Raw genomic sequence first — 14,147 nt, forward strand, 5'->3', positions numbered from 1 at the left:
ATACCAAGGGAAGGGGTCCATATGCGTAAAGGTGTTTCCTCCTTCTCGACAATGGAGACGATAAGACGATACAACTGAGCATTAAATGCTCTTCCTGCACTATCAGGGATGACGTCACACCCTAGCGATGGGACACGACCTACCTATCGTCTGACCAAAAGCCACGAACAGGTGTGCCATTCCTCGGGGCCATCCACAGTCTCTAAGAAGTCTTCCATCGCTCCCATGCTGCTACAGGAGCTCCTTACGGTAGCCAACCGAACGCAAGAAAGTATACTCCACTTAATCATGACGGAGAAGCCAGACAGTTCCCGGAGTACGCTATGGACTAATGGGCGCCGGAAGGATCCTCTCCCTAAAAGCAATTAAGACATGGTAGTATAAATAGAAGTAGCTAGGCACAAGAATACAACTTGTATTTCAACACTACCATAGAAATATCATCAAGAAGGAATAGGATATTACACCTCTATTGTGGCATGAACCTGGGTACTACTTATGTACGCTCATCCCTAGTTCATCTTCTCCGACAATGACGATGCTTGAGGAAACATATTTTCTTTAGTCCCTCGACGGACTATCAAAAAAGGTTGTTCGCACAACGACCTGATGTCTGGTTTTTAGACACCGACAACCTCATTGTCCATATGGTTGGGCAAGACTTGCCGGAGAAGTCACGGATAAACCCATGGGCATATGAACCCATTTTGAGAAACTCATTTTTAATTGCCCAAAAATTCTGAAAAAATGCATACATCTTAACATTCTATGTACGCATAGAAAATTTTAAGGAATAATAATCTTCCATTTGGCCTGTGCAAAAAAAGGAAAAAATATGTCATGAAATGTTATTTAGGACCACATAAATTATTCATTTTACGGAGGCAAAATAAAAAGAGATTCTTCCACAAAACTTTGTACAATGTATGTGTGGAATTTTGTTTTGAATTTTTTTAACATTTTAAAACGAATTTAAAATGCATTTTTAGAAAGCCGGTTCATATGACATACATGCACCCAACTCCCTTTCGTTTGTTACGCGAGGGTCATGACGTACATGCGTCTTACGTAAGCAACGTGACGTGCATGTATGGAAATGACTTACACCTTTCAGTCGCTTTAATTTTTTGAGCATCCGTACTTAGCCTTAATTAACTGTGATGGGCCTGATGGCGCCTGTTTATGCATGTTACTTCTTCCATATAGCTGTCTGATTTTAGGCTATAAAAGGAACACAACTAAGCTGAGCATGCGGCATCCAATCAACACCAACACATTAGCACTACCATCAAATGAGTGGTAACACGATCATGTTCTCCAGTTCTAGATGTTCATCATTAGGGCTCTATGTGCTCCTTGCCACAAGCTGCCTATTACTAGCTGGCTGCTCTTCAGAGTCGCTGCTGACAAGTGATGTTCTTCCAAGTGAGCAGTCGGGCATCGACACCGACAACCACCAAGATCTGATGATGGACCGTTTCCACGTGTGGATGACGGTGCACAACAGATCCTACTCCACCGCCGGTGAGAAGGCTCGCCGGTTTGAGGTATACAGGAGCAACATGAGGTTCATAGAGGCCGTAAATGCCGAGGCGGCCACCTCTGGGCTCACGTACGAGCTTGGGGAGGGCCCCTTCACCGACCTTACAAATGAAGAGTTCATGGAGCTATACACCGGGCAGATTTTGGAGGATGACCAATCGGAAGATGGTGACGACGACGAGCAGATTATCACCACCCATGCTGGGTCTATCGATGGCTTGGGCACACATAAGGGTGCCACCGTGTACGCCAACTTCTCGGCCAGCGCGCCAAGGAGCATCGACTGGAGGAAGAGAGGCGTCGTCACCCCGGTTAAAAACCAAAAGCAATGTGGTACACATAACATCTCTTGTTCATATTTTTCTCCACTTATATATATATATATATATATATATATATATATATATATATATATATATATATATATATATATATATATATATTAACCACAACTTATTAACAAAGTAACAAACAGTACCAGAATCTTAGTTGGTTAATATGTATCTCTCTCTTTTATATGCGCAGAAAGCATAATGATTAAGTTAAGAATTGGTATGGAACTGCAGGATCTTGCTGGGCATTCCCCACCGTCGCTACAATTGAAGGAATACACAAGATCAAGAGAGGGACTCTGGTGTCTCTGTCGGAGCAACAGCTGATAGATTGCGACTACCTTGATAATGGTTGCAAAGGTGGCCTGGTGACCAGAGCTTTCCAGTGGATCAAAAAGAATGGAGGGATCACCAGCACATCTTCCTACAAATACAAGGCCGTCAGAGGTCGGTGCTTGAGGAACCGTAAACCGGCGGCAAAGATCGTTGGCTTCAGGAAAGTCAAGAGCAATAGCGAGGTGTCGCTGATGAACGCTGTGGCAAACCAACCTGTGGCAGTTTCCATCTCGTCACATAGCAGTCACTTCCACCACTACAAGGGAGGAATCTACAACGGGCCATGTAGTACAACTAAACTGAACCATGCCGTCACCGTTGTAGGTTATGGGCAACAACAACAAAATGGGGCTGACTCAGTACATGCGTCCGCCCCTGGAGCCAAGTATTGGATCGTGAAGAACTCGTGGGGGACAACATGGGGCGACAAAGGCTACATACTAATGAAGAGGGGAACAAAGCATTCATCAGGGCAGTGTGGCATTGCAACACGCCCAGTCTTTCCTCTTATGAAAGGTGGTAGATCGACTGATTAAAGCTCACTTGCTTTAAATCTAGAATTCCAGATCCATCCATTTTAATTTGTCAAAGTTTGTAATATTGGCCAGCACGTGCACTGTGCCTACGTATGTTGCATGCGCTACTATAGGTCTACGTATGTAATCCATCTTGAAAATAAGGATCTGTACGAAGTTCTAAGTTTCGGTTGATTTGGTATGAGGTCAAGGTTCTAACTTATAGCTAGAGCCATCATGTACAGCACATGTTATGTGCTTAGTGCATCTACTTACTTTAATCACTCTATATAAAATGGAATTTGTTGGGGGTCAAGAAAATGATAAATCAGTACTCACAGGGACAAAGTATTTACAAATCATGAGCCAAAACAATGAATCACAAAACTATGAAGATAATCAATTAAAAATTCATAAGAAATAAGCTACCCTCGTGAACATGGTCATGTAGAAGAAAAAAAAGACAATCTTTTTATAGTTGAAAAGCTATGCAATAATGTATATCTCTCCGTGTAACACCTGTGGAGCCTCCCCTCCATAAACTACTTGACCGTAAATTCAGGATTTCCCCTCCTTGCCCTCCAATAATTGGCCTGGTAAAAATAATTGACGTGGTCCATGCCGTAGCCCCCTCTGTAAACTACTTGCCAGGACTTCAGGATTTCCGCTCCTTGCCATCCAATAATTCGTCTGGTCCATGTCGTAGTCCCCTTCGTAAAATTCTTGCCCGCAAATTCAGGTTTTTTGCTCCTTGCCCTCCAATAATTGGTCTAGTCCATGTCGTTAATGTCGTGGGAGATGGCTCTATGGGTGTTACATGGAGCGATATACAATTATTGAAAAATTGATGGCTTCAACTACCAATGCTGCGGATGGATGAGAACGAGAGTGAGTGGTGGCTGGAACTAGTAGTAGAGGGACGCGCTTTGCGGTGAGGCCGCCATCGTGTGGGGTGGGAGATCAAGCGGGGTACGGGTTGCTTGGGGTCGACGCAGATTGGACCGAGAGATTGAAAAATGGAGAAGTGGGGTGATGGCGTCATGGGAAAAACTCGGATTATATGGACCAAAAAAATTCAGAGACTCGGAAAGTTTATGCGGTAAAGAAAATATATTGGGAGTGCAAAATCTGATTAGGAGAAAGTAATTTTTTGGCACCAGTCAACCACGTATGAATAAATATTACCGTATTTGTTTCTATAAAAAGGATAAATATTATTTTGGGGCTATTTATTTTTGTTGGATCAAATTGCATTCACACCCAATGTAATATTCACATAGTTTAACAAAAAATATAAAGCTTGTGCAGTCGTAGATCAAAGGGGGCAGAGTGCGACTCAGAAAAATGAGGTTCGTGTCCTCGACCTGTGAACGTGAAGCAGAAGTAACATTGAAAAGGAACTCATAGGCCGAAGAGGCAACATGAATGTAGGCCTTCGAGCCATTCACACCATCGGATACGACACATAGAGATGGAAAGGCTCTACCAACAATGAGCCATCGTTAAACTCTTAACTCTTGCATATCTGCGAGCTAGAACCGAGTCCCTCTTTCATTTTTCCGAGGAGTTTCATACATTCGGGGATAGTTAAAAAAATTTGTGTCGAGATGTGCTGGATCTGTCGGATGCCTACCAGATCTAAATTTAGGACGAATGTAGAGGCAAACATTTATGAGAGGGCGGATAAATTAATATGAGAAGGTGAACATTGAAGGACTGGGCAGATAGGTGAGGTATATCTAGATCAGTATTTCTCAATTCTCATTTAAGAGGGGAGAGATTGCTTGGGTGAAGGGGGAGGAGCAAGGGGAAGATAAGAATGGATGAGTGGGCTACCAGAAAAGTAACACACACTTATTGCAAGATAGCTAGTCCCTTTTTTTCTTTACCTTGTATATATATGCCAGATTAACTTACAGTCGGTAATTACCAAAGTAGCAGACACATTGCTATGTTTGAAAGAGGAGTAAAAAAATGTGACTTATAGGAACAAAACTAGGGAAAAAATGGGTGTTGTATAAAACTCTGGAACATCAAACACAGAACACACACTTTGCTGTTCAAATGCTATTCCATTGGGATGAGCAGAGGCTTACCAAAACTAGGATCAGCGGTAAGACAAACAAATGATGCAAGTGTGTGTATGCTCATACACCGAAAAAAGGAGAATGCACCAGCCAAGAATCAAACCCGGGTCTGTATCGTGGCAGGGTACTATTTTCTCGAAACAGGCTTTTGCCCCGCTTTGTATTACAAAGCAACCACTTCTGGTACATCGAACGATAGATGCTGGGGCGAAAACAACACATGCACGCCCAAAAGAAACATAAAAGAAAGAGTAAAAGAAACAAATGCCAACACCGGCGGATCATCGAAAACGGAGAAGCCCCACGACCGTTGCGCACACCTAAAAACACCCACCAAGCTCAACACCTCCAAGAAGGGATGCGACGATGACGCCGCTGCTGCTAAGGGATTCCCCCGATACGCAGCGAGGGGAAAGGAAGGGTAGCCCCAACGCCCTACAGGAAGGTCTGGCGACATTCGCAGGCGCCACCGCGACGGTGTCGACCAGGCCGACTGGGATTTCTCCCGATCCCAACCTCCACCTCAGGCGCATCGGAGCCCGTCACCAAACCGACCACCACCCCGTGCCTACACAGACTTGAAGCTTCCACGCCGGCTCACCACAACAACGTAAGGAGGGGTCTATACGACGAGGAAGAGGAGCCGGGGCTAAGGGCATCATCACCAACGGCACGCGGGAGGGCACGACCTCCACCGTCGATGACGGTAACCGACCGAACGCGATAGCGGGAGCAAACCAGGCCCATAAAGCTCCCACCGTCGTGCTGCAGAAAGCACGCCGTCTACGACGCCGCCCCCGTCCAAGCCGCTCCTCGACACCTTCGCACAGGGAGCATCCTGGCCGCTGCAACACGATCAGTCCGCCCTGCCGCCAAATGGAAGCACCACCACCACTCGCGCCGCCGGCCACCTCCACCAAGGCGCCGGACCGTCATTGTCCTTGCTGCACCCCCGCCGCACGCCCGCTACGGAAGGGACCAACCACAACTGCCGAGAGTCCAAAGCTGGACCCAACCCCCACCCACGTCGTCACCGCCAACCGCCTGGCCTGGGTGAACATCCCACAGTAGGGGGTATCCACGCCTGCATCCCCAGACAATCATCGTTGACTGTGAGGAGCACGGCCTAGTAGTTGCAGACGACCACCACCGAGCAAGCCCCGGCATGGTCCACAACCAGCCCGAGACAAACTTACATGCCGCCACACCCATAGTCAGCGCCGTCGACCTGTCCACGGCATAGCAGCAACAGGGGTGCCCACTCGGACCGACGACACGAAGGAGCAACAAGAAGTGGCACTAACGCGGTGACAAGCACCACCGCGGACTAGGTCGGCCCACTGCCTGTACACCACCGACCGCCATCCTCTGCCACGGACCAGATCCGCACTGCCACCTATAGTCCCGGATCGACCGCTGCCGAACGAGGCAGTAGCCCCGCCCCACCACCGACCAGGAAGTCCCGAGGAGCACCACCGCGACGGGCGCACGCTGCCTCGCCGGATCTGCACTGGCCACACGCCCCCGTCGCCCCCTGGCCCTGCGCCGTCCGCCACGTCCCGCACCAGATCTGGCCGGGAAGAGGCCAACCCGCCACCACCGAGGCCCTAGCAGCCCACCACGCGCCGACTGGAGCCGTCGTCGTCACCGGGGCGCCCGCCGCAGCTGCGCAGCCGCCGGCGGCCCGAACCCGCGCCAACCCCGCCAGCAGCCGAGGCCATCGACGACAGCAGGCAGCCCACCGGAGGAGCCTCAGGTCCAGATTTGAATCGAGGGCACCCCCGCGTCCCTGCGCAGACGCGCCCCACCTGACCCGCGGCCTTCCGCGCCACCGCCCACGGAGCCGCGACGCCCGCACCGCCGCGCCACGCCGCCCCGCCTAGCTGCGTGCCTCCACCCGAAGTGGCTGTCCCGCGACAGCACCCGCCGAGAGGAAGGGATGTGATGCCCCGCCGCCATCGACGCCGGCCGGGCTTTACCCGGTGGCAGGAGCCGGTGGCGGCGGGGGAGGGAAAGGGGAGGAGGAGGGGTGGGGACGGCGGGGTGCGCTATCGCCCGCCGCTCGCCGGAGCGGGCAGGGCCTCCTATCGCGCGGTGGTGTTATTGGGGCTGGGGAAGTTCGGGGGTTTGGATCACTCGGGTCGCAGGGTACTATTTTATCACTAGACCATTGGTGCCCGTGACATTCGCAAATTTGAGGGGCATGTCTCTTTGATTCTATAAGCCCGACACAGTAAGAGAATCCCTAGCTGAATATTGGTTACTTTGCAGAAGTGGATGCAGTATGACACCTATCGGATGAAGGCGCCGAATCGGACTTGACGACAAGCCAAGCCTAGCATGTGATCCATGGACAGGTAGGTGTTGTATAAAAGCTTGTGCTGTGAAGCAAAATCTTTCAACGATGGTGCTCCTGGAACAGGTGTAGATATATGTATGGATCAGATGAAAGGAATCTTTTCGATCAGCAGATATCTAGCAGATTTGGCTAAGAGAAGATTTCTAGCGGAAGCACCCCTTGAACACAAACTAGGTTGGAAGTGTACACACCGTCATGTCCGTAGTGGCCTTATTCGTTTCCAGCTGCGGCCTGAGTTGTTCTTCTCTGTTCTATAGAATCCTCGTTTGTCCTCAAAGATAGTACTGGACAGTGGAGATCTCTGGGATATTATTTCCACTTGCTTTTGTTGGAGAAGTGAGCAGGCCTACTCCCAGTTCAATGATCTCCAACTCTTGGCCAATTCAGTAATTCTGTACTGATGATGACAGAGCAAGATCTCTGGACATATCAACTGAATTTTATTCACCTGGATACTTTCCTACTCGCAGGCATATATAATTCTGTACTATTCTTGTAGTAATGAAACCCCTCCTGTGAAATGAAAATCAAAAAAGGAAATCTCGCTGTGAAGGAAGTACCAACTTTTTTTTCCTGGCCACCACTAAGAGACTGACTGAATACAAGAGCAATCTTACTCATGTGTCATGTGTGGTCTTCGGACAGTTGAAACAGGAGTTCACCTCTGTTTCAATTGACAGTTTGCAAAGTCATCCTACTAAGTGAAACAAGGGTTCACCTCTGTTTGTGATATCCTCCATTCATGGATTTCACTCTGAACCTGAAGCTGCCTAGGGTAGTTAGCACTAACTGAATCTACTTTTGCAGATGATGTAGAGACCACACTACCAAAAGGAATTCGGGGAAAGGAAAAAAATGGTAGCTAACACTAACTGAATCAAATTTGCAGATAATGTACAGATCACATTGCGCCAAAAGGAATTCGGGGAAAGGAAAAAAATGGTAGCTAACACTAACTGAATCAAATTTGCAGATAATGTACAGATCACATTGCGAAAAGGAGCTGGGAAAAAATGCAAAAAGTTATGTTTTTATCTGTCAGACAACCTCTAGGCCACCCTGTAGAGACAGAAGCCAATCTAAGAACGATCCTCTACAGCCATCGGATAACACCCATCAGGTGAATCCTGACCGTTAATCAAGCTCTGGTCTAGAGATCAGAATGCATCAACCAAACTGAAGTGCTTGCCTCCTTATTGGTAAAGGATGCAGCGGTACGAGCCTATAGAACAGATCCTGTTCAAGTAAGGTCGTGCTGTAATCAGCAGCGCTTAGCCTTATAAACAACTTCTGATTCCTGTCAACTCGCGAGGTGGGACTAATTGAGTACAGCAGCGCCTCCTCAGGGCATGATTAGTGGCCATGTAGCAGTTGAGCCCCAGAAAGAATAGAGCGCAGCCCATCCCACCCGAAATGCTGCTTCTGTTTTGTTTTTTTCTTCTCCTTGTTGAGTTAGATGTGGAGATTTTGAACCAGTTTAAATATCTAGCAAATGCTGCATGCCCAATAATTTCAACGTATAATTTTTTAGCGATGACCACTATTTAAATTAAAGTAGCAAACTCTGTTATGTTAGAAAGAAGAGAAGAAAAAAAAATGCGACATACAAGAACAAAACTGGAGAGAAAAATGGGTTGAGGAAACAAAAACTCTGGAACATCACACACTGAGCATACACTTGTCTGTTGAAGTACTTCGGTTGCATTTACAGTATCTATTATTTGTTTTTCTACTTCATTTTGGCAATATGGGCATGCAAAAAATGCCATCCTGAAACCCACTTTTGCAACATGGTGGCAAGTTAGCAACAGTGAGGATGAGCAGTGACAAAACCAAAGACAGAATGAGCAGAAAGGGACGATGTACCTTAATTTCTGGAAGAAGAAAAAATGACATTGGTGCGGTTCTATAAATACAAAAATACAGAATTCACATAAGAAACAAAAATGGTATAGAGAAACAATCAGACCAAACTCTGTAGAACAACAGATTGGCGAATCACAATTGTTGCATGTTTCAGCTAGAACAAGGTTTAGTTTCTTTAATCAGCATCATCCGTTTTGTTGCCCGGACTGTTCTCCTTTGTGCTGGATGCTCATTAATCTACAATGATAGTGCTGGAGAGTGCAGACCTCAGAAATTTGTTCTGGTTGCTCATCACAGAGCAAGAAGGGGAATCCTACTAGGAGTAGGATTGGAGGAGGACTCCTCCTCTCCTCCCACTTCGGCCGGGCCAAAGGGACAGCCCTAAGGCTGGCGGCCTCCCTCCTCTCCTCCTACATATACGAAAGGTTTTGAGGATTTTTAAGAAACAACAATTAGCCACGTGCTACCCTCTCTCTAAATCTGTTTCTCCTCTAGTCTAGTTTTCAGCGGTGCTTAGGCGAAGCCCTGCCGGACTAGCTCCACCACCATCGCCGTCACGCCGTCGCGCTGCCGGAGAACTCATCTACCTCTTCGCCCCCTCTTGCTGGATCAAGAAGGAGAAGATCATCGTCGAGCTGTACGTGTGCTGAATGCGGAGGTGCCATCCGTTCGGCGCTAGATCGGGACGGATTGTGGGACGGCAGCGATTTGGATCGTGAAGACATTTCACTACATCAACCGCGTTTCTTAACGCTTCCCGCTTAGCGATCTACAAGGGTATGTGGATCCAAACTTCCTCTCGTAGATGATCATCACCATGATAGGTCTTCGTGCGTAGGAAATTTTTTGTTTGCCATGCAACGTTCCCCAACATCGTTCTCTTCCTTGCCTACTTCGACCATCGCCGCCGCGATCCTAACCTGCCACCGCCGCCGCTCTCCTTTGGCGCTGCTGCAGCTCGCTCACCCGAGCCGTACCGCCCGTCCTCCTCCTTAATCTTCGTCCAGCACTAGCTCATCGCCAGCGTCGTCGTCGTCTTCCCCGACCACTTCATCTACTCTGACCACTGCGGGAAACATCGCCCCCTGCCGATTGGCGCCGCAATCGTCGTCGAGTCCTTCTCTGCTAGCCTCCTTGATATGGCGTATAGGTTCTGTGCAGGTCCCCATCTCTGCATGCCCGGTGCTGATAACACCGACATGTGCCTTCGTCCGCGATGTGTTCCTAGGTGTGGCAAGCCTAGCGCGGCGCATCGCCAACATCGACTTCGTCCGTCTACGCATGCGCGGTGCTGGCAACATCGATGGGTGCCTTCGTCCATGATGTCAAAAAGGGCGTCAGCCTCCGCGTGCCTCTGCCGGATGAGCCGGCGGTTGGCTTCCAACACAGCCTCGTCCATGGCCTCCGCCTCCGCCTTGGCCATGCTCATGCCGGGAGCTCCCTCCTCATGGCCTCCAACTTCTCCTCCTCCTACTGCTCATCCTCCTCCTCCTCTTCCTCTGTCTTCGGCGAGTCTGGAGGGAGACCCGCAGCGATGCGGGCGGCGCAGCGAGCCTGGATCTCATCCTCGATTTGAAGGTGCCGCTCCGGAGTGAGCTGCGCATAGGTGGTGACGAGCCGCCGGACCATACTGACGGAGAGGGAACCGCGATAGGAGGCGCACGGGCTCGGGTCGCGGCAGAGAGAAAGAGGAGGCGGATGAGCTAGGGTTGGGGCCGCCGGTCGGCTTGAATAGCCGGCCCCGACCTCGAGCGGGGAGCCAGAGTGACGCCACACGGCGTTCACACTGCGCCGACGGTCGAGGCGCCTGTCAGACCATCGGGTTTCCCGATGAGTCCGTGTGGGGCCAAGCCATCAGTCCAACGTGGCAGGCGTGTCCATATCCGCCTCATATTTGGGATGAAAATGGAAATGACCGGGTAGTGACCGGGCGGCCTGCCCGGTCTATTAAGGAGGGCTTGAGGGGTCTGGCTGTAGATGCTCTGAGCCTTCGCTCCCCTCGCCAGGAAGTTTTATCTTTTCATAATTACTAATTAAGAAATCCCATGGAAATTTCTTGAGGAAGGTTTTTATACGAGTAAAGCATGGCACTGGAAAGATGCTATTTAATTTATTAGTGCTGAAGTTAATTAATATATATTACTCACTCTGTCACGGTTTAAAAGACGTGCTTGGAAATTCTCTGGAACCTAGATGGTTGTTGATTGCCTTTGAAATGGGCTGAAAAATAGCATTCACACTACGCATGCATATATAATTATTACAATGGAGTACTAATTAGCTGCTACGAGTAATTGCAACGCATCCTAAACCTTGTCTATTGTGGAATTGCGAGTAAATTTAACCGTGCCTTCTAAACTGTTACGGAGGTAGTACCTAATGCGAAACTGAGCAGGCATCATTACAATATACAAATAGCGGAAAAGTTGTCTAAATAGCACTCCCTTCGTCTCGGTGTATAAGTCATCTTACGAAACCAAATAATACCGAAAACTCTTAGGCGCGTTGCATTAACTTTCACCTTGTTTTTTTACATGAATAAAGGAATCAACCAATAAGAGATGTGGGGCGTGTATGTTTTTAATGACTTGAGACTAACTAGCACGACATGCAGTGGCTAGTTCATTGCATGCAATGATATTAATTAAGAAATTAATATTTTTTTGTGTTTTTCTCTCCGTCTTGATCGCGGCGCACAATCTAAGATGACTTATACACCGAGACAGAGAAAGTACCTAATTTTTTTACTCACTCCGTCTCGGTGTATAGGTCATCTTAGGTTGTGCACTATATATGACCAAGACGGAGTGAAAACAAAAATAAATTAATGTTAATTTGCTAATTAATACTATTGTATGCAATGAACTGATAATTGCATGTCGTGCTAGTTTTTTTTGAGCGGGGAAAGCCAGACGGCTTTTATATTGCATTTTAAAACACAGTTACATCGTTAGCTAATGTATCAATGAGGAAGCTGGAAGGCTCCTCCATCCACTTTATAGTTCTAGTGGGTTCAGCAAACCTAGCTAGAGTGTGAGCTACTATGTTTGCTTCCCTTGGGCAGAAGACAAATTGTATCAGAGAAAAGTTCTTGGCGAGGAAGGAGCATTCTTCATATACTGCCGCCGCTGGACCTAGTGAATTACCGTCGAGTATCATGGTGTCAATCACATCCTGGCAATCAGACTCCACAATGATCTGCTGCACACCGACCTCACTGGCCAAGAGGAGTCCATCTCGCAACGCTCTCGCTTCCGCTGAAGTGGCATCTTCGGCAAAAGGTATATCACTGCAGGAGCCAGCGATGAACACCCATTTGTTTGATCGCAACACCGCACCGGTGCTACCTATCCCCGAATCTGCCGAGAAGCCGACATCCACGTTAAGCTTGTAAACACCATCAGGCGGCCGTTGCCATCCATGTCGGACCGCACCTGGGCTCCTCTTCCTTGCCCTTACGAAGTTCTTCACAAGTGCCGATATTGATGTGCAGATCTTGGTGGTTCAGCTACATGTTCCCCGTGAGTAAAGCTCCTCCTTTCCCACCAGACATACCAGACCGTCGTCGCAATTAGTTCAGTACGGTCAACATCCAAAATATTTGCTTTGATGGTGCTCTTAGAGAGTAATAGTTCAGATAGGACCGCACTCCCGTCCTGCTCGAGATCACAAATTTGGTTCACCAGTTCCAGGAGACCTAGGACCCTCCATACTTCCTGTACTCTAGGGCACTGGAAAAAAGCATGCTTAATACTTTCACAATCCATTGAGCAAAGCGGGCATTGAGAGCTGGTCATGATGTGTTGATTTGCCAAAACCCCATAGCATCGTATAGCTCCTAGTAATGATTTCCATATGTGGATTTTGATCTTTGCGGGCAGCCTCAACTTCCATATGGTTCTCCAAATAGGGTTATTACCTGAGGAATGATTTGTATTCGTCCTCCTCAACTTTCGCCCATGTTGGTTATCCCATTCTTGGTGGTATGCCGATCTCACAGAGAACATACCTCGCTTGTCAGGGTGCCAGGAAACAAAGTCATCCATCATCCCCACCGCAAGGGGGATATTTAAAATGCGTTGTGCATCAATTGGCCAAAAAATATCCGTGATGAGCTCCTCGTCCCATGATCTCCTGTCCACATCTATAAGTTCATCAACTTTAGTTAGCACAATATTACTCCGCGGAGTCATAGGTTTTTTGTTGGGGCTGTTAGGTATCAACGGATCCTCCCAGATTTTAATTGAAGCTCCATCTCCCACACGCCATATGATGCCTTGTCTGAATGTTTGTAACCCACTCCACAAACTTTGCCATGTGTATGAGCTCCCCTTCTTTAGGGTACAGTTAAGCAGAACACCATCTGGGTAATATTTTGCCTTGAGAACCCTTGCACACAGTGAATCTGGGTAGCTTAGAAGCCTCCAAGATTGTTTTGCTAGGAGAGCTAGGTTAAAACATTGGATGTCTCTAAAACCCATTCCTCCTTTCTCTTTCAGCACACACATTTTCCACCATGCAAACCAGTGCATGTGTTTTTTCTGCTCTTCATCACCCCGCCAGTACTTTGAGATTGCCGATGTGATCACATTACAAATCTCCTTCGGTAGTTTGAAAATAGACATGGCATAAGAGGGGATAGCTTGTATTATTGCTTTGAGCAATATTTCTCTCCCCCCCCCACCGAGAGAAGCTTCTCCTTCCATCATCTGATCTTACTCAGAATTCTCTCAACAAGGTGCTGGAAACAATCAGATCGATGCACTCCTACAATTGGCGGCAGACCCAGGTATTTCTCCGATATAGCTTCGGCCATGATGTTAAGAGTGGTGCAGATTTCCACTCGTGCTTGGACTGACGTACAAGGGCTAAAGAACAACGCTGATTTGGCCTCACTGACTAACTGTCCCGATGCCCTACAGTACTCGTCCAGAACTTTCCGGAGGGATATTGCATTTGCTTGGTCCGCTCGCATTAAGATTAGAGAATCATCTGCAAAGAGGAGGTGGGAGACCGCTGGTGCATCTCGACAAACTTTAACCCCCGTGATATTACCAGCCGTCTCTTCAAATGCGATCATACTAGACAGCCCTTCCGCACATATAAGGAA

General features: G+C 48.0%; 1 protein-coding gene and 1 non-coding gene across 2 annotated transcripts; one reads left to right on the top strand and one right to left on the bottom strand.

Annotated features, from left to right (window-relative positions):
* The first annotated feature begins 1,264 nt into the window (after positions 1–1,264).
* On the top strand, positions 1,265–2,914 carry LOC123403095 (ervatamin-B-like). Its single transcript, XM_045097065.1, has 2 exons — positions 1,265–1,875; positions 2,109–2,914. The coding sequence occupies exons 1-2, from the start codon at positions 1,293–1,295 to the stop codon at positions 2,744–2,746; spliced, it is 1,221 nt and encodes a 406-aa protein (XP_044953000.1). The 5' UTR covers positions 1,265–1,292; the 3' UTR covers positions 2,747–2,914.
* Positions 2,915–8,203: 5,289 nt separating this feature from the next.
* On the bottom strand, positions 8,204–8,425 carry LOC123406701. Its single transcript, XR_006612360.1, has one exon. It is a non-coding gene; the product is annotated as a small nucleolar RNA U3 (small nucleolar RNA).
* Between the last annotated feature and the right edge of the window lie 5,722 nt (positions 8,426–14,147).

This window comes from Hordeum vulgare, chromosome 6H (genome assembly GCF_904849725.1).
Source record: "Hordeum vulgare subsp. vulgare chromosome 6H, MorexV3_pseudomolecules_assembly, whole genome shotgun sequence".
Classification (NCBI taxonomy): Eukaryota; Viridiplantae; Streptophyta; class Magnoliopsida; order Poales; family Poaceae; genus Hordeum; species Hordeum vulgare.